This window comes from Hydra vulgaris, chromosome 11, assembly GCF_038396675.1.
Source record: "Hydra vulgaris chromosome 11, alternate assembly HydraT2T_AEP".
Taxonomy (NCBI): Eukaryota; Metazoa; Cnidaria; class Hydrozoa; order Anthoathecata; family Hydridae; genus Hydra; species Hydra vulgaris.
In genome coordinates, this window is record NC_088930.1 from 43,093,043 (window position 1) to 43,115,284 (window position 22,242).

Below are 22,242 nucleotides of genomic sequence, written 5' to 3' on the forward strand. Positions count from 1 at the left end.
ACAAAGCTAATAGTAAGTTGGGGTTAATAAAACACGCGTTCAACTTTATCGACAGAAATACTATGAAACTGTTATACATATCACTCGCGCGACCTCACTTAGAGTATGGATTTCAAATATGGAAATCATACTACGCTAAAGATAATAATCTTATAGAAAGAGTCCAAAAATGAGCAACTAAAATTTGTTTCCCAAAAGTTATTAATTATGAACATAGGTTACAAAATATGGAACTTTCAAAATTGGTTGGTAGAAGATTGCGAGGTGATCTAATTCAGATGTTTAGATTTCAAAACAATATAGATAAAATAACCTGGCATAACGAACCTGAAAGAATAACTAATACTACGAGGGGGCATGATCAGAAATTAAGAAGACAATAGTAAGAAACTCACCTTCTAAGCATAATTTCTTCACCAACCGTGTTGTTGAAGCTTGGAATATCCTAGATCAAGATGTTATTAATGCAACTTCTGTAAATGATTTTAAAAACAAACTAAAACGCTTTAATGAAAAACGGCTGTTATAGTCTTACATCTACTGTCGTTAGACTCATTTTTCTTGGTAAAACAAGAAAATAGCATTTGATTTATATTATATATTTTGGTCCATTATATTTGTTCTAACAAGAAATATACCTATATTATATATACCTATATGTTTGTTTTTTTATGTTTTTTTAGCATCATCTACAATCGTTACAAAACAAACCAAATAAAAATTCGAAAATAAAGGATTTACTGAATATTTCGAATGTAACTCTTCTAAAAATCTTTAAGCACATCTAGGTTGAAAATTTTTTAGTTCTGCTAAAATATAGCAGGAAGTAAACAAAAACTATTATTAATCTCTTGATAATATTATCTATTATATTATTAAAAAAAAAACTGAATATTTTTAATAGTTTAAAAAATAATATATTCTTTTTTAGTAATGTTATTATAAAATATACAGGTATACATATTTTTTTACTTTAAAGATTAAATATGCATAGATTATACATGATTATACAAATATAAATACGTATTATAAAACATTATATGTATGATTTAATTTTTTAATTTAGCTAGGGTGTCAAACGTTTTAGTTTATCGTTTAGGGTGTGTGAACCCGTTGGTACTTTTTAAAGATTCATCCCCTTTCCCCCTTATTTTATTTGTAGAATGCTTACCTAATGTAAGAATAAACTTTTAAAATGTTCTGGTTGATGATTGTTTCAAAATTTCAATTTTTGAAGCCCTTGGATTGGTCATCAATTTTTTTAAGGATGTATTGGATCTGATGGGGCGCTAATGAAATTTTGACCCCATTGTCAAGATGTATCACGGCATGCCTGCCTTTATGTATTACTTTTCGAATATTTATAAATACATAACTAACTCTATTAAATAAACCAGATTTAAAAAAAAAGGTAAAAATAGATTTATTAGAATTAAAGCAAATAAATAAATAAAAGTTGGTTGTAAAAAAAAAATCACTAAGCGCGCCATATAAAGTATTTTTTGAAATGATAATTTTTTGTTTACATTTAGAATTATCGGAGCGCCGTGCTTAAACACTTACAACTTAATAAAAAGTTACTTAAGCACTTATAAGTTTACTTTATTTAATTATGTCTAATTACATTATCTAACACTAATGCGCCTAATTTTGTTAGCAACAATTAAAATTTTTATGGTCTAAATTATTTTGGAAATGGAACAGTGCTATATTAAAGTAAGTTTTGCAATTGTAAGTTTGTCTAAAAATTTACATCATCAGATTTCAAAAAATAGTTCTCATGGTAATAAATTACAATTTCTCTAAAGAGCATTTATTTAATTTTCAAATTTTTGGAATTTTTAATAACTCTTTATTTTTCTAAACTAATCTAAGATTTACTTGTTCAAATTCATACCCAAATCTATATCGGTAAGGTTTCCAATTCCGTCTTGTTTTCAAATAAGACATATGACCTGATTAATACATTAAATGTGCTTTTAGTCATCACTACCTTATGTATTTTTAGTCATCCAAAAATTGGCTCTATAAATTATGTGATCATTGCCTTGTTAAAACTTTTGCAGTTTGTATTATATCACAATTATAATCAGTATATGGCAATGAAAAAGCCATGAATTTTGAGGAAGTCTATTTATTTGTGTTGGTTGGTTAGGTTCAGATGCAATACATTTCTACTTAACCATAAAAATAAAATAATAATAGTTATAAGATTATAAAAGGACCATAGTAATTAAATTCTATTTATTATAATTTTTTTTTAAAAGGAGTTGCTTTTTGTTTAAAGGCCTAAAAATATTCTACTTACAACATGTTACCTTGTGAGAACCTCGTGATGTAAACTTTGATTTTCTAATAGTTGCATGGTCAACTTGAATTGGGTTTTAATTATTCAAAATTTTTCTTAGATCTTTAACTCTTAGATCCTTAGATTTTTCAGAAGATTTTTAGATCTTCTGAATAATGGTTGTTGCTGGGTAAACTTGTTACATTTTTATTTTATTTTTATTTTTACATATTTTGGATAAGGAATCAAATATAACAATTTAATACATTAAAAAAAAAAAAAAAAACAGTAATATAATTTCATTTCAATATTATATATATTTTTTATACATCTTCACTTCCAACAAGGCTGCAATTAACCACTATTAGAATTATAATTTACTGGAAGAGAAAAGATGAATTTTATAAAGCAAGATAACAATGATGTTCAATGAAAAAAACTAGACAAAAAAGAATTTTTGGAGCACATAGGAACAGTCACAGTAAAAGAATAAGACTTAATTGAATGATGAGTAACAGGAGAATGAGTTTAGTAGATGGCACAAGAGATGCTAGCTCTTCAGAGCAGCATTCTAGTATTCATAGAAAAGATAAAGTGAAGCAACATTACAGTGATGTGACAATGGTTGAAGGATGGCTGCAAGAGCAGGTCTAACTATGTTTACAATGCGTTTTTCACCTTGTCTAAAAGAGAATGGGCGTTATTGGAAGATCCGCCCCAGATATGGCAACAGTATTCCATGCAAGGACCGATTTGAGATAAGAATAGAATCTGGAGTAAGAAAATGGCAAATGTGATGCAACTATAGCAGATGCTAATTTTTCAATAGATTTGATATATGATTTCTAAGAAAGATCATAGTTAGATGACTTATCAAGTACATTACCATTCATAAATATAGGGTGATCTTGATTATTGTGATAACAATTAAGTTTTATAAAAAAAGTTAAGTTTTATTGAGGTTAAATTTCATCAGCCACAAAAAATCCCATGCTGTAGCAGTAGTGTGATCCTTTTCAAGCTCAAGAAAAAATGGTAGTATTGTCAAAGAACAATGTGACCTTATATGTGAGAATTCTGGGAGATGGTTAATGTAAATCAAAAAAAGTATAGGGTCAAGGATAGAACCTTGAGGAACCCCTGAAGTTACAGGAAAAGAAGAAGAGTGCTGTTCATCAAGGATAACTTTTATACTATTACTAGCTGGATTACCCGGCGCTTCACGTGGGATTCTGTCACACTTAAACTTGACCAAATTTATATTTTCCAAATTTCATTGTGTTTTATGTGAGTTAAGTTGTTTAAATACTTTCTTTGAATGTCTGAAAAACTTTCTTTGAATGTCTGGGAATGCTTTCTTTGAATGTCTGGGAAAACCTTGGGGCTGAAGGGGCTGCTGGTGGCCCAAAACCAGAGGCCAAAGGGGCTGCTGGTGGCCCAAACCTGGCCAAAATCACCGCTCAAGCCTACTTAGTGCCTGTGCCAAGTTTAGTATTGATTGGTCCAGAGGTGTTGACGGTTATAGCTAACATCTAACATACAAACATTGCCTTTTATATATATAGAGAGAGATTGGTAAGGAAAGATACAATAATTTTAAAGATATTACCTTATACACAGTAAGAAGACAGCTTAATGAGAAAACCAGCATGCCAAACTTTATCAAAAGCTTTAGAAATGTCAAGAGCGATAGCCTTAACCTCTCCACCTCTGTCTAATGCACGATAAAACCTACCTGTTATTACTGTTAGCAAATCAGCTGTAGAACGAGAAAATCTATATTGATGATCAGAAAGTAAGTTATTAGATTCAAGATAAGAGATTAAGTGTTTGTTAATTAAAGATTTAAAAACCTTGCATATGATATTAAGAAGGCTAATGGGATGGTAGTTAGACCAGTCAGATCTCTCTCCAGAATTTTTGAAAATAGGAATAACATATGCCGTTTTCTGGTATGATGGGAAACAAGACTCTGATAAGCACTTTTTTTGAAACCATATATCAAATCCGTTGCAAAATTAGAATCTGCTAAGGTTTCATCTCTTTATTGAGCTTGACACTTTCTTACTCCGGATTCTATTCTCTATCTCTATAAATCTCAAATCCAGTCTTGTATGGAATACTGTTGCCATATCTTCTAATGATGCTCTTTCTCCTTTAGACAAGGTGCAAAACATTGTAAACATAGTCGGACCTGCTCTAGCAGCCAACCTCCAACTATTATTACATCGTTGTAATGTTGCTTCTCTTTCTCTTTTCTACAAATACTATAATGGGCACTGCTCTAAAGAGCTAGCGTCTCTTGTGCCATCTACTAAAATTCATTCTTGTGTTACTCGTCATTTAATTAAGTCTCATCTATTTTCTGTGACTGTTCCTAAATGCTCCAAAAACTCTTATTTGTCTAGTTTTTTTCCTTGAGCATCAGTTCTTTGGAATTCGCTTCCTTCATCATGCTTTCCTGATATATATAATTTGCAATCCTTTAAGTTGTCTGTCAATCGTTATCTTGCTCCACAATTTTCATCTTTTCTCTTCCAGTAACTTCCAACTTTAATTAGTGGTTGCTTGCAGCCTTGTTGGAAGCAAAGATGTTTAAAAAAAAAAAAACTTGTTTAATGGTTTTTAAAGCATAGACAGCAGCTTCAGAGAACACTTCTGCAAGGCTATAATAATTATCCTGCTCTAATAAGTATCTTTGTTATATCTCTTTGCAAGAGATATAACGCCACAGAGAGAAAGTTACTTCGAAGGCCACAAATATTAGTAAATGATAGATTTAGAAAACTTGGTAATGACAATGGATTTTTATGTTACAGTTTTTGGTACTTTAGTCATTTTTGTATTTGTTAAAGAGTTTGACTCAAAACACAAATAGTACTCACCACACTATTGAATAGTCCAAGTAATTGTCTGTTAATAAACTCTAAGCCATAACAAAAGACTCCAAATGTGCTGATTCCATTAACTATCATGCTTTAGAGCACGATAGTTAATGGAATCAGCCTCTTTAAGAGCTACCATAAAGTTTGGGAAACCTGTCTACCTGCTGGCCTCAGAATCATAAAACTTAGTTTTAGAGCTCATTAGGAGATAAATAGTTGAGTTGCCTACTCATAAAAACAGACACAAGCAGAACCTGTGCATTAAGTCAAGACGATCCAGCATTCAAAATCCTAAACTAGAAACAATTTATTATAAATGCATCTACACCAGCTTAATAGATGAAGAAAAGGTGCGAAGCTGGTCAACTGATAAAATCTGGTTACCCTAAAGTCTTTGCCTAGGAGGCCATTTATAAGACAATAGGCGGGTGCATTTAAGGTCTGCCTAATATGAGTATTTTTATCAAGACACGATCTTATATATTCACCCTATTCTTTTTGTTAGGAGATTGATTACTATGATTAAATGCGACAATGGTACCAAACAGACATCATCTCTTGGTGGCCAAATTTAATTTAATTAGGAAATCATTTGTTGTTATATCTGTATCTGTAACCATGCCTACCAACCATTGCACACAGAACAGAAACAAGGTCCAAAACCATTTTTTAAAATAATGGATTTTATTTGGTTCAAGGCAAAGTTAAAATATTTATATTTTAGGAACTGATCAGAATTAGGTGATAAATTTTAGGGAAGGTTATAAATTTTTAGAGTTTGCAAATTCTAAAACTCAAAGTTTTAGAATTTGCAAATTTGAAAACATTAAGCATGTCCTTAATGTTTTCACATGTTTTTTCAGGATTATGCCTTCACAAGCAGACTTACCATGGTTTGTAGCAAAAAAAAGGTCTTTAAAGCTTTTACATTTTTCTGCATATCCATTGGTGAAGTATTTAACTTTACTAATTTGTAGAATGATTAGTAACCAGCAGTTTTTTTAATATACAAAGTATACATCATGCTCAATGTCATCAGAAAGCAAGCAAAATGACTTAGATATCAGTTTCATATCATTTGATTTATAGTATATATTAATAGGATAAAGTGTACATTTTGGTTTGTTGCAGTGGTAAAATCCCTGTAAAGTAACAGTAAGATAATATTTACAACATGAATTAAAATGTCTAATTGCATCACCCTCCTCCCCCCCCCCTTAACTTAGACAGTACCCCAGGCTCAAAAAAGTTATAAATAAAGTTTAAACTTATCATTACCCCTAAAAAGACTATAAAAATAACTTTTTACAACACAAAATTAAGATACAGCTGCTTTTGTCATAAATAAGTCAGCCATAAACTTTATGTCGACTCAGCATTACTTAAAAGGGTGTACTTATAAAAGTTAAAAAATGCAATAATATATTTTTCATTAATAATGAATATTGATACCTATATTATAAGTTTTAATAATGCCTCAAAAAAATTATCAAGATGATACTACCATTTTGACCCTTAAAATACCCCAAAATGCCTTTATTATTAAGCTTACATGTAACTTAAGGTGGACTTAAAAAATGTTCAATTTGATTTTTATAAAATGTGAAAAGATCTTCTGTACTAAATTTCAATATGATACCTCATTTTCCTCATAAAGCATTGCTGTTTAATGAGAAAAAAGCATTAAAAAATGCTGAGTCAGCATAAAAAGAAAATGGAAACCTAAATACTTCAAGAACAGTAGGGAGTTAGAGGTTCCAAATTTTAGATTTCCCTGGTTTTCATAAACCTTATAATATATCAAAAAATTTACAAAATGCAAAGCATAGGGTGATATTTTTTGTTTTTTTGTTTTTGATCTTCTGATTTGACATGGACCAAAATATTTTATCATTACTCAAATGTATTTTTCTAAATATATATAAAAAATACTTTTTGCATCTATCAAAATATTTATTTAGGACACACTTGTTTGGCTTTTTGTTGATAAAATCAAGCAACCAGCTACAGTTGTAGAAAATAAAAATGGAAAAATAAAGTTTCAAACAAATAATGGAAAGGTAAAGTTAATATAAAAAATAAGTAATCTTTATAAATATTAAAATTAAAGAAATTAATATTTAATAGTGTTTTTTCAGTATTATGAGTATTCATTGTCAACTGTTAATCACCAACTTGCTACTCCCATGCATCAGTCTAGTATAGATGGAGTAGAAGACATGGCAAAGCTTGGTGATTTACATGAAGCAGCCATTTTGTATAATATTCAACAAAGAATTTGCAGGAACCTAATATATGTGAGTTTGAAAAATTTCATATGATCGTTTTTTTGTTATTGAAGTTTTTAAGAAATTTTTAATTAAGTGAAAAAATGTTGTTTTTTTTAAATTGTTTTCTGCTTATCAATTTGTTTATTTTTTTAAGTAAAAAAATGTTTGTATTTTTTTTGAATTATTTTCTGCTTATCAATTTGTTTACTTTTCAAGTGAAATTTTTTTTTTTTAAAGTGATTCTTAACATAATTATGGTTTTTTAAACTTTTTTTTTTGTTTTTTTTTTTTCTTTTCAATTTTAGTTCTTAAAATTTACAAAGTTATTTAAAAAATCAATAAAAATGTAATGATAAAAATTGATTTAAAGTTTTTTTACATTTTTATGAATGTTATTTTAAATATTTGTGAATTTTTCGTTTCAGCTATTGATTTTTTAATCTTAATGTTTTAAAATAAAAAGAATACTTATTAATTTTTTTTTAACTGAAATATATAAGTTTAAAGTTAATGTTGTTGTGAATCAGATGTCACAAAAGTGTATCAGGTGTCAAAAATGTGTATCATGTGTCACAACACTGTATTATGTGTTACAAAAGTGTATCACAATGGTGTATTAGGTGTGACATCAATGTAGTAATTTTTGTTTTAATTTAATATTTTTGATCGGATGGAATTGTTTTCAATCAATTTAGAATTATTATACCATCTGAATTCTAAAATCTCCCACTTTGCTCTCTTTCTCTTTTTTTGTTAAACACATACAGAAATAAATCAGGTAGTTTTTTTTTGTGCGGCCGAATTGTGTTAATTATACCTACAATTATATCTTAACTATATTTTAAAAGATAACATACAAATATAAAAATAATGACCAATTAGAAATTTTTTCTTTAAATTTTGATTATTTTGTTTAACAATTTTTCTGCTGCATTGCAAGCTACATAATCAATATAATGTATACCAAATAAAAAGGTTGTGCCTGCTGCACAACCAGTTTATTTGGTATCTGCACATAGTTAAATGTCTGAACACCATGTTGACCCTTTTGAAAGAAATTGCACATTTATTAATTGGTATAAAATTGTGAAGAAAACTTTTTCCTGGCAAGGTTCTTCCCATAGTAAACTTTGGTTGTAACAATTGTTTATAGCAAAAAAAAGTTTTTTAAGTTTTTATATTTTGCTGCATATCCATCGGTGAAGTATTTAATTTTACTAATTTGTATAATGATTGCTTCAATGTAATTGGTAATGAGCTGTTTTATTTTTTATATACAAAGTATTTACCATGCTCGATGTCATCAGAAAGCAAGTAAAATGACTTAGATATCAGTTTTATATTATTTGATTTATAGTATATAATAATAGGATAAAGTGTACATTTTGGTTTATTACTGTGGTAAAATCCCTGCTAAGTAACAAGAAGTTAATATTTAAAACATGAATTAAAATGTCTAATTGCATGATCCTTCCCTTTAACTTAGAACCTACCCCAGGCACAAAAAAATTATAAATTAACCTATTGTTGCCACTTAAAAGACAATAAAAATAGGAAAGTCAAAAATGCAATAATACATTTTTCATTAATAATGATTATTGTAACCTGTAAGATATTGAAAGTTGTAATAATGCCTCAAAAAAAATCATCAAGATGACATCACCATTTTGACCCTCAAATGTCACAAAAGTTTATCAGGTGTCGCAAAAGTGTATCAGTTGTCACAATTGTATATCATGTGTCACAATAGTTTTTCATGTACCACAAAAGTGTATCAGGTGTCACAAAAGTGTAGTAGGTGTCACAACAGCGTATCAGGTGTTACAACAGTGGGGTAGTAGGTATACAAAATGGGAAAAATTATAGTTGTCTAAAACATTTAATTTAGTTTATTTAGTAAATTATGATAAATTTTTTGAAAATTCATTTACATTAAATCCCTGGTTTCTCTGAGCATTTGAATATTAAAATTAAAAAAAAAATCTAAAATTATATATTAGTAATTTCAGTGAGATCAATCTTGTTTGATATTTCAGTTACATTTGTGTTTTCAAAGCGCAGAATTGGTACATGTCATTTTAGAGTATTCAGAGATAAAAAGCTTTTTTTTTGCGCAAATGTTTTCTCAGTAATACTTAAGATCACATAGTTAAAAAAAAAAAAATCTTAAAGATAATATTTTTTGCTGCTCTATAAATAATAATTGACACACATTGACATGTGCTACCTAATAATTATTTGAGCTATATGATGCTTAAATCAAGTTTCTGTTGATTGCTTGTCCCCCTAGGTCCCTATACTGATTTTATAAATGTTACGCTTTGGTTGCTATGGTATTTAATTTTGCACAGTAGCAACCTATTTTTAGTAATTAACAATTTTTTATTTGCGCTATGTTCACTCTATTGCAGGGTGGCCACGCCTCCTAAAAAATCCTAAAATGTCCTAATATTTGAAAAACATCCTAAAAAGACCTAATTTCTCCTAAAGTATAGATGATTTTCTCAAATACTTCTAAATTCTCCTAATTTTTTTTTCCTGAGTATAATGCATAAACTATTATCAGCCAATCAATAATAAAGTTAATGAAATGGTTCAGACTTGGAGTTAGTACTGTTGGATACTAAGAGGAATTAAGTTACTCAAATGTATATTCGATATTTTTGTTATATTTTAACAATTTAAAAATTTTATTCTAATAAAATTTAAGTTTTTTTTTCTTATTTCATTCTAAGTTCTGAACATCAAAATTATTTTTATTAAAATTTTATTTTAATTAAGTTGACCTAAAAAAATTTGTTCTTTTAGAATAAAAAACGTCAGTCAAATATAAAGCTATATATATATATATATATATATATATATATATATATATATATATATATATATATATATATATATATATATATATATATATATATATATATATATATATATATATATATATATATATATATATAGAACCCTTAGATGTTGTCCGAAAGTTTTTTCGATATTTTGTTGACAAAAAGTAAAAATTAAAATGCAAGACCGGAATTTTTTTTTTTTAATAATGATAGACTGCCTGCCCCAACCAAACCCTCAGTCGATGTAGCAGCACTCCCTTGCGGGTCAGGCTATTTGTCAGTCGATGTAGCAGCACTCCCTTGCGAGTCAGGCTATTTGTCAGTCGATGTAGCAGCACTCCCTTGCGAGTCAGGCTATTTGACAGTCGATGTAGCAGCACTCCCTTGCGAGTCAGGCTATAAGATAGTCGATGTAGCAACACTCCGCGCATGATTTACAGTAAAAAAAATAAAAATAAAAACATTTTATTAAAAAAAATAAAAATAAAAACATTTTATTAAAAAAAATAAAAATAAAAACATTGTTTATATTGTTAAAAACATTCAAAATGTTATAAAAACATTCAGAATGTTTTTAAAAACATTCTGGTCAATTAAATTTGCGTTTTTGTGGTTTTTTTAAAAAACGATTAATTTGTAATTAAATTAATGGTTTTTACTTTCGTCCAACACGGAAATGTTGGACGAAAGTCAAAAGTAATTAAAAGTGACGTATGTGTTGGCGTAAGAATCACTTTTTTCCTTCCGCTCTTCCTAAAGCCAACAAACTATAGAACTATATATATATATATATATATATATATATATATATATATATATATATATATATATATATATATATATATATATATATATATTCTTGTTGGTCAAGTTGAAAAAAAGAATCAGAGATTTGTAATACAAAGTCTTACAAATAATCATGATGTAATTTGGAAAATGCATGTACTAAAATTTCATAAACCACTTAGATTTTAAATAATAATTTTAAATGGTTTTATTATTTACGACAGGCTCCTTTAATTTGCTTTGTTGACAAATATATGATGTAAACTATATCATTTTTTTTTTTTTGTTACACTTATTTAAATTACTTTCATGGTGGTTCCTGGTCAAATTGCTAATGGTTAAAAAACCTCTATTTCATAAATGATTGAAATTCTTGTTTAGTAATGTTCTAATAAAAATACTTAATACGTTTTTTTATAATAATATAAAAAAGTATATCAATTGCTGTATTTAACTGAGAACATTTTTTCTTCTAAATGTACTTTTTTTTTCTCTATATCTTTTTATTTATTTTCTTTTGAGCTTTTGATGCAAATGTCTGAATGATTAATAGATAAATTTAAAATTTTCTCTAAGATAAATATAATAATAAATGAGAAGATTAAATTTCCAATCATTTAATCTTCTCATTTATTTTTTTTCCTAGCTTTTTCCCGTCGATGAGAAGTCATTGCAATCAATAAAATATTTTTCAATAAATTCTTAAATAAACTATCAATTGCACCTTTACACAATTTTCTCTCTTTCTATTATTGAATTGTAATATAATACAATCATCAAACATCAACCCATTTTAATGGAGCAAGTAAAAAGAGACAACACTTTCATTTTTTAAATAGGATTTCATGAAATAATTTCTTTTAGTATTAAGTATTCAATTTAAATTTTGTTAATATTGTATAAAATTTGTTTTGATATTAAAAAAATTTAAAAATGCATTGATTTTATTTAAAAATATCATTTTAAAAACAATACGAGTTCGTTAACTTTCAAACATTAATTTTTTTTGGTGTGTTAAGTTTTAGTCATGAAGAACTTTTGCTCAGATGAAATTTAGCGGAAATGTTTTTTGGTCTTCATTTAGCATTTTTTTGCAAAAAAAGCAATATTTAACGTAAAAACGTAAAAAAAAGCAATATTTAACGTAAAGAAAGCAATATTTATCGTAAAAAAACGTAAAAAAAGCAATATTTAAAGTAAAAAAATGTAAAAAAAGCAATATGGAACGTAAAAAAAAAAGTTTTTTTTTGAAAGTATCTTATATTTTTATATTGTTGTTTTGTTTTTCTAGGAGGTCTTGCTTTTTTCTCCATACTTCTATTTGTAATTGTGTAAGATTAAAAGTGAATCTTGTCTTTTCTTTTCCTTTCTACTTACAGCATCCTGTAATTTTAGTTAGAAATTGTTGCAAGCCCAATTTTCTGGAAGGGTTTTCATCCATTGACACTCCAGTCACTTATACTCAAACCTATCATAAGGAACAAGGGCTTGAAATTTTCTGTAACCAATTGAACTAAGCTTGGCGACTTTGGTCTACTGAAGTCTGAAGAATTGAGGACCTCTATATATCTCTTATTTAAGCTTGCGTATATTCATCCATGCTATGAAGTTCATAGCTATATAGTTTTTAAGCAATTTTACTGCTTTCTTTGCATCTTTTATTAGCAATGACAAGCACAATAAGGTAAGGGTCCAGAAATCATGTGTGCTATTTGATAGATTCAATTACTGATTCTGCCCCAAATCAGATTGCAATCTTTAAATCTAATAATTTGCCAAAGTGCTCTCATAATGCGGTATAATGCCAAATGCATAATGCAGTATAATGCCAAAGAGCTCTCATAATGCACAAAGAGCTCTCATCATGCGGTTGTGGTGTAGTGGTAGAACGCTCTCTTTATAAGCGAAAGGTTTTGAGTTCGATCCCCACTACGTCCCTGGTAGCACCATGCTCAACTTGTTTCTCCATGCAGCGGCCTTGTTTGTCAAGGTTCGTGTTTTGGAGTTATAGAGTTGAGAGAGGGTTTTACCACAAATAAGTAGCCTCCTTGTCTGTAGTGGTCTTTATGGCCTTGAGGAGGTGAATTAACAACAACAACAAAAAAAATATATATATATATCCTAGATAAAACAAAAAATTGTTATGTAACTACCTTTCTTTAAAAATAATTATATTTAAGATGCTTTGAATAATTATCAAATACATATATATATATTTCCCAAATTACTTAAGGTGTTTAGAAACGCAAGATATAAAACGGTCTTCAAATCAAACCTGAACCTAGAGGCAATATTAACATCAATAAATAAATCCAAACTACAAATGAACAGCCACCCAGGAGTCTACCTTATTAAATGTCATTGTAGCAAAAAGTATATAGGTGAAACAAAAATGCAAATAAAAACACGCATCCAACAATACAAAAACAGTAAAATAGGAAATAAAACAGAACAATTTGCATTAGCCACACACATGAGACATTGTACACAACAAATTAACTGGGACAGTTGCAGAACTCTAAAAGTTGATGCTAAAAAGTTTAGTAGGAAAGTTCGTGAGGCACTTGATATACAGTACCCCTCAATGTGTCTCTCAACAAAATAGTATCAATTTAGATGAAGGACAATATGTGTCAATAAAATTTTGGATACCATTTCTGGCACACTTATGTCAGAAAAAGATGAAACCATCCCATTGACATAAAATAGAACTGCCGTTTTAAAAATAAGATATAAACATAAAAAAAAAAAAACTTTTAAGCTGAAGATGCTGGTCACAACAATCAAGCGAAAGTTTCTTTTAAAAAATAAATTTAGTATTGAGAGAAAATCGTATTTATTGAGAATTATAAAATAATAACTTACATACTCTCATACATGATGTCTACATTCAAATATATATATATATATATATATATATATATATATATATATATATATATATATATATATATACGTATATACATATATATATATATAAATTATGTTAGTGTATTCTACAAATAGAATCTAATTTTTTATAATTATAATTAATAGAATCTAATTTTTGTTTTCAATAATTTGTTTCTTCATCAGTAAGCTTATCAGGAAGCTTCCTGATGAACCTACTGATGAACCTACTAAAAAATTTAAAAAGCTCAAAATTGGAAAAAGAAAAAATATTAGAAAAAATAAAGTTATACAAAAATGGTAGCCAATTATATAAAACCCTACCTAGTTCTCTACATTAAGATTTTAAAGTTATATACAGCATATTATCTCAGAGCTTGTGATGAAGAAAATTGCCAAGTATGTTATATCACGCTCATAAAATTATATATATTGTCATCAAGTGTGATTATGCACGCTTGAGATAATGTTAGCGAGAGCGATCGTGAAATTTGAAAATTGCCTAAGGCCGTGCTTATAAAAAGCTTTTTATTTGTTATACATCTTTCTTTCGTCAACAAATGTTTGAAATAGTACCTACAAAAGTGGATTCATGTATGTCATCAACTTCTTGTATATTGTTTGCTGGCACAAATTCGCATTTTTTTCAACTATTTATGGTAAAAAAACAAAAACAAGACCAATCAAAAATGCTAGTGCAAGTTCTTATTGATTTAGTATTGAAGAATAATTCAGATTTTTGCTTTTATTGTTGTGTTATATGTATTTAAAATTTACCTATCTTAACTGAATCATAGCAAATGACAACAGCAATTATTTAGGTTATTATATTTTATAAAAGTACAACATTTTAACAAAGTACACATTTTTTATGATGAATTTAAGTTGTTTAAAACTTTTTCTATAATATATTTATAAACATTGGTTTGATTTAGTGTCTTGAATAAAAATACGTTTGCGATTTTCTAACTAATGTTAAGTAACATAAGTTAACGTTTTTAACTTTTTTAACATTACAGATGAATGATTAATAAAAAAGAGTTAACAATTTTTAATTAATTCTATGAAGTGTTGTTAAAAATGTAGCTTCAAATGCGTCATTAAAAAAAGAATTCTGTAAAAAAAAAAGGATGCATCAACATTGTTTCAAAAAAGTTTCTTTTATTTTAATTAAGTTTTTTTAGATTTAATTATTTTTATCTTTTGCTGATAATTTTTTTTTTAAATTATTATTTTTTTTAACTTTATAGTTTAGTTTAGTTTGTCAGTGTATTTTTGAAATAATTAAACATTTAACATTAAGATAAACCTTATCATCAAGCATTTATAAATGTGTAAATGTTTGATGGTTAAAAAAAAATACAATAACGGTGTGTGATAGCACAACTTCCTGGTCAAGCTTTCAACAAACGATTTTTTAGCCCAGTTCAAAATTAGGAAATCAGAATCTGGTAATTAAAAATAAAAATTCTTTATTTCAAATATGATAATTTATTGATCACATTTGAGGTTTTTGTATTTATTCCATCGGTTGATGTAACACATTGCTCATTTGAGGGTTTCTTGCTCTCACTTGCTCTAGTTGCAGTATAGTAAGATGCTTTTTCAAAATGTCTTTGAATTGTGTGATTTGACACAAAGTTCCTCCCATCAATAAATTGTTTAGCATCTTGTTGTATTAAGCCGTTACAACCTTATAATACTGCTTCCCTAATTCTTGTACAAACTTTGCAGTATATTTTATTAATGTATGTAATTCTTTTGGTAATTTTAGAGCCTATTACCTCTTCAACTTTCCATTAAATAAATGTTGACAACTTATTACTTTGTTTCCTTTAATAAAACACTGAAACTTGCAGAAAGTTAGTGAAGTAGTGCTTTTTATATTGATTCAATAATATTATATCTTTAACTAAAAATTTTTATTATAAATATTTTATAAAAAAATCAAAAAACAATATATTATATTGAATGAGCGTGATTTTATACTCTTGTTATAAGCTGAATGAGCATTGTTTATAGCATCTAGAAGATTTGAAAATACCACTTATGATGCATTTCATGTGCACAACGCGGTTCTGCTCACTTCATCTTAAGCCCTGTTATTTGGTCCAGAAGTAATGCTACCTGGATAATTTTTCCAGAAATGTGTTATGTGTAGCTCATTGACATGATGGATCCAAGAAAGATGATGTTGGTATTTAATAGGTAAAACTGATTTACCAGATTCAGCAATTATACTATTAACCATAGCTTAACCATGCTGCCTATAACTTTTTCCTTCCCCAACAGCATTATCAGCAATTCTCTTGAGAATAACTTTTGAAAGTAGAACAGTATCAGCTTTTTTAGCTTTTTTCTTTATCTCTCTGGATCTGGATATGGAAAATCGTCATTATCTGCATCTTTCTTGGATCCATTTGAGCTGAGTTCTCTCTCTGACATGGTTTCATGCAAATTTGATTTTATTTCAAACTTAAACAAACTCCTGTTAACAGAGAAAAGGTACTATGTGTTGACTCCTTCTATTCTAGTTTTTCTTTCTCCTAATTGGTCCAAAAAAAAGTGATATCTTTAGTCTTGTCTTGATCGCTTATTTTCTTTCAGCTTTAATGATTTCAACCAGAATATCGAGCTCAGGTTCAATCCAAAAGATCCTTTTCATCTGAGTAGAAAACTTCCTCCTTTTTTACAATCTCTGATAAAGTTTGGCTTGCTTTATTGTTTTTTTTTACAGTTTCAAGGTTGGATCAGCTTCTCTATCTTTATACTAAAAAATGTGATTCATAGATTCAGATATTTTACAACAATCTATTTCTGTTAATTAATTTATTTAACAGCAGACATTAGTTATATTAATTATTTTCCTCTAATAAATAATTAAATATATGAAAGAAAAACATATACAGTCTGGTACCTACCTGATTGTTTGTAATTGCAAAATCTGAAATCCATCCTCCATCCAAGGTGTAATTAACTTTGAACTAGTGCAACATAAAAGTTTTTCATTATGACAGCTGATTTCAATCAGCTGATTTTTTTGTCAATGGACAGCGGATAATTCTACTTACTTTTTGTTTTGGATGCTTCTCCTTCAAATGCTAAAAGTATTGCAAAACCTCTTGCTCTGTAGAAAAGTTGTCTTTTGGTAAAGATGACCTGGATTCCCAACCAAAAAATGTTTGTTAACTTTTTTCTTATTTTTTTCTGGCATGAATAAATCTGTTGTAAATAGCCCTAATTAGTATATGGAGTATATCATGAAAGTAATCAATATTTATTTCTGCCATTTTTTAATCAAAATTAAATATCATATTTGCTAAAATGTAGTTTGCTTAACGTGTTTAAGCAAGTACGCAAAAGTATTTAAATTTGCATAACTTTGCCATTTTGTAGGATAGATTTGCACAAAATGTTTCAAACAAATAAAATTACCAAGCATTTTTTTTTTTTTTAACTTTAGAAAAAAATTTAATTATTTTGAGTTTTAGAACTCACTCAAATGTGCCAAAAACGGGCTTAAAAAAAGGTTAAAAAAGGCTAAAATAAGACAATTGAGGCAACCTCTAAAAGTGATTAAAATTTAAAAAAAAAAAAAAATTCTACAAATAAAAGACTCCATGGTACTTTTCATATACTCAAATTGTAGTTTAATATACATATACAACCCTCAGAATTAGGAAAAATGAGGTCAGCAATAATTTGCCGACCTCAATCTTTTAAAGGTTGGCATCAGGTCGGCAAAAAAATTTGATACAAAGGTCTTACCATAAAATGTAGAAACACTTTAAGGTCTGCAGTTAGGTTAGTATTAATGCCGAGCCCAATCCCGATGGTTGCATATATTAGTGTGACTTTTAAAAACCAATTTTGAATTTTGTCAACAGGAACCCCACAAAATAATCAGTCTTTGCAGATATTATGATAGCCAAAGTTTGAGCACATTATTAGCATGTTAACCCATGCTGCTGTGTGCTCAAAATGAGTAGCAATGTGTTAGAGTTGTATCTCTGGAAATACCATTCTTTTCTCATGACATATGTTTCAAAGTAAAGGCAATAATATTGTAACTAATTTATATTCTCTCTCTTTCTAATAAAAATATACATAAAGTAGCAATATATATATATATATATATATATATATATATATATATATATTCCTATTTTTAGTTTAACCGTGCTATAACCAGGGCCTTACTGGACAGCAAAGAGGTGGGGAGGGGGAACTGTTGGAATTCTAAAACCATACAATAGTTACTTATTTTTTGGGGAAAAGCTTGCATTCCTACAAAACATGAGAAAGATGCTATTATAAAATTAGAGAAACTTTATGCTGAGTGGAGACATTTACAAAAGAGCAAGAATAAGCAGTCGAAACATGCTAAGAACAAAATCATAGAGTTTGCCTTAAAGTTAGATAATATCTTTGATATTGCCCATAAAGATGCATTAACCATGATGAAACCAGAGCAAGACAAGGAATTATTTTTTAAAACAAAGGCAAAAAAGGTCTACCCGGCTCAATGCTTGAAGTTGATCTAAAGTTAGCTTGAGCTGAAAAAAGAAAACTACAAAAGGAGCATGCAAAAATGAATTATCAAATTGAAATGGAATGTTTTTTAGACATATATAAGTTTTTTTTATTTTACTTTAAGTTCCTGATCTTTTGCTAGGCATGTTTGCATTTAGGTTTTGATATTGTTGTAACAAAAGCACCAACAAAGCAAGATAACCAACCTAAATATTTGTATAATTAGTTTGGTACTTTTTTTTTCTTATTTTATACATAGAGATCAATCATGAAGGAGATGAAGACAGTGAATATGAAGAGAAAAACACATGTGATAAAGAAATCAAGGATGTCCTGCAAATAAACAATTTGTACTTCTCAAGAAACTCATAGCAAAAAGATGAAGTTTAAGATATTTTAATCATAAAACTATCTCTGTTGTTAGATTAGTGTAAGGTATCTGACAGAAATGCCACATGTATACTCATAGCTACCTTTGAAACACTAGGGGAGAATCCTGACAAGTTCATAGTGTCAAAAACCCCCATCCATGAAAAGCGAAATGTATTCAGAGTAAAATACAGCGATCTTGAATCAACTTTATATATGAGAGAAGAAAGCTGTTGTAGTTCACGCAAAACTTTTACCTGACCTTCTAAAGACAGAGCAGAGAGTTCTAATTGCTGTTTTACTTACTTATGGAGAAAATGACAACTGCTAGGAGTTCCTGTAGCAGACGACAGCACTGATGAAGAATAAACGCTGACTGTTTATGAGTGTTTCAAGGAATGGGGTGTCTCTCATACTATTAAGGCAATGTGTTTTGACACAACTGCATCATACACTAGATGATTCAAACAAGCTTGTACAATTTTGGAACACATGTTGGGTAGAGAAATGCTTTACCTAGCTTGCCGTCACCATATTTTTGAAATCATGTTAAGAAGAGTTTTCAAATGTAAGTTCAAATCAATAACTGAACCTTAACCTGATATGTTCAAAAGATTCCAAAAGGCATGACCGAAGCTCAATTGGAAACAATATGAGACAAAAATCATAAAAAGTGTAACTTAAAACAATCAACGCAAATACTTTTATCTTTGATATTAATATTTTTTATTATTAATAACCTTTGCATGCTTAACTATACTTTTTTAATAATAGTTTTTACAACTATTTTGAAAAAATAAAGTATTAATAATCGAGTTTGAATGTCGATAATACTTTAATGTTATTTTACTTTTTTTTACCCATTCAGTTTACCCATTTAGTGTTATTAGACTCAGAATTGTCAACAATTTACTTGCAATTTCTTTCTCAATGCGGTCAGTCATTGTATGACATGGTTCTCTATGAAATTTAACAAGGAAAAAAAAAACTTTTTTATTGAAACATCAATCGGTTTTTAACTACAACAATTTATCTACTTACATTGCAGAAGTCATATTGTTGATAAAAATTAGTTTAAGTTTTAAATTATTCAAGTTCAAAAAAAAACTATTATGTCGAAGTTATGACAATCAAATTATGACAATTAAGCAGCAATCAATTTTAAGTAATCACAATCAAGATGATGATAATGATGATAATGATAATGATGGTGTCGATGATAAAGATGTCAATGCTAATAATCATGTTCAAGTTATGACAATCAAATTATGACAATCAAATTATGTCGATGCTAATAATCATGTTCCAGTTATGACAATCAAATTATGACAATTAAGCAGCAATCAATTTTAAGTAATCACAATCAAGATGATGGTAATGATGATGATGATGATGATGATGATGATGATGATGATGATGATGATGATGATGATGATGATGATGATGATGATGATGATGATGATGATGATGATGATGATGATGATGATGATGATGATGATGATGATGATGATGATGATGATGATGATGATGATGAGGATGATGATGATGATGATAATGATGATGACGATGATGGTGATTTTTATGTTTATATTTACATACTATAAAGTTTTCTTATTTTTAAATTTTAGACTCACATTGGTTCCATCTTAGTGGCAGTAAACCCTTATAAAGTTATACCAGGTGTATATGAAACTAACAAAATGCAAGAGTACAACAATAAATATCTTGGAGATCTGCCACCTCATATTTACGCAATTGCCAATGAAGCTTATTATGCATTGTGGAGAAAAGGAGGTAACCAGTGTGTCTTAATCAGGTAGTCATTTTTTATATTTTTGTATACATTAGTGTTTTTATATTTTTGTATATTGTTTTTATGCTTGTATATACAATGTTTGTATGTAAATTTTTAAGTGGCGAATCAGGTGCTGGAAAAACAGAATCTACTAAACATATTCTTGGATTTCTTTCTGAAATGAGTCGTAATCTATCTGACGAAAAAAATAATCTTATATCAGAGAAAAAGAATGTTGAAGAAGTCATCATACAAAGCAGGTAATAAATTAGCTAGAGAAATTTTATTATTAATTCTTTTGTTTTAATAATAATAATTTAAATCATTCTGCGTCATACCCAGAGGGGCTTGATGCAAGAAGTTTATACTTTTGAGTGTTTCAATAAGTATATCAATCTTTTGCATAGGACCATATAAATAATTTTGTTCACATTAGCTATGTTCCTGCTATTTTTAATTTAGTTGATGTTTTGAACTGATATTCTTGTAAACCAAGTATCATTTCTTAATTGATCATTTAGAAAAAAAAGTTTTTTTTTATTAAAGCAAAATCTAATTGATGTTAATAAATTATTTCATATATTATATATATATGTATATATATGTGTATATATATATATATATATATATATATATATATATATATATATATATATATATATATATATATATATATATATATGTATATATATGTATATATATTTTTTGGCAAATTTAGTTCTATTACTTTATTTCTAAATCCATAAATAAAATTAAAAATAAAATAAAAATAAAATAGTATTACCGTTTAAACAATAAAACCTTTTAGTTTTTATTTAGGAAGTATTTTATTAAATATGTTTAAATGCTTGTACAATTTTATTATGCTCTAATTAATAATAGAAAATGTGAAAAACACTTTGACACTTTGATGTTAAATTATAGTTTTATCATTATTTTGGATATATAATAAAATAATATATATTTTTTAGTCCAATACTAGAAGCCTTTGGAAATGCAAAGACAGTTTATAATAATAATTCGAGTCGTTTTGGAAAGTTTATGCAGCTAGATTTTTCAAATAAAGGAAGTATCACTGGCGGAACAATTATAGATTGTATCTTTTATATCTATTATTGTTAATATTAGTTGTAATAATATGTTTGTTATTCGATTTTTCTCTCTTTTTTTTTAACTTTTTTTTCAATTTAATTTCAAAAGATCTTCTAGAAAAGGTAGGATATATTTTCATAATTATTCTTAGTTATTCCAAATTTTCCAATTGCTTTTTGCTGATGATATATTTATTGAGAATATTTTTTGTAAACGTATTTGTTTGTTTTTGGATCACTCATATTACATATTCTGACCATTCTATTACAAAACTTTGTTCTTCAAACTTACATCTTTTAAATATAATTTTACAGCAGTTTACATATTTAATTTACTATTTGCAACACTCTTTGAAACACTCTTTGCAACATTTTATAAAAAACTTTTTGCAACACTCTCAGAAATGATCAAATTAAATTATAACTAAAAATTAAAACATAAAAGTGTTAGCATAAGATAACATGTAACTTTTGATGTTTATTGACTCTGA

General features: G+C 27.9%; 1 protein-coding gene across 1 annotated transcript; it reads left to right on the plus strand.

Moving 5' to 3' along the window:
• The first annotated feature begins 1,520 nt into the window (after positions 1-1,520).
• LOC136086675 (unconventional myosin-X-like) lies at positions 1,521-21,797 on the plus strand. The gene is made up of 6 exons (XM_065808914.1): positions 1,521-1,716; positions 7,134-7,232; positions 7,311-7,469; positions 20,494-20,681; positions 20,780-20,920; positions 21,632-21,797. The coding sequence occupies exons 1-6, from the start codon at positions 1,696-1,698 to the stop codon at positions 21,780-21,782; spliced, it is 759 nt and encodes a 252-aa protein (XP_065664986.1). The 5' UTR covers positions 1,521-1,695; the 3' UTR covers positions 21,783-21,797.
• Positions 21,798-22,242: the final 445 nt, after the last annotated feature.

Bases quoted from the DNA above. Each gene is read 5' to 3' on its own strand.
- LOC136086675 (XM_065808914.1), top strand. From the start codon at position 1,696: ATGGAACAGTGCTATATTAAA. The intron at 7,470-20,493 runs GTGAGTTTGAAA...TTTAAATTTTAG, and splicing joins TTTGCAGGAACCTAATATAT to ACTCACATTGGTTCCATCTT. The intron at 20,682-20,779 runs GTAGTCATTTTT...TAAATTTTTAAG, and splicing joins AACCAGTGTGTCTTAATCAG to TGGCGAATCAGGTGCTGGAA.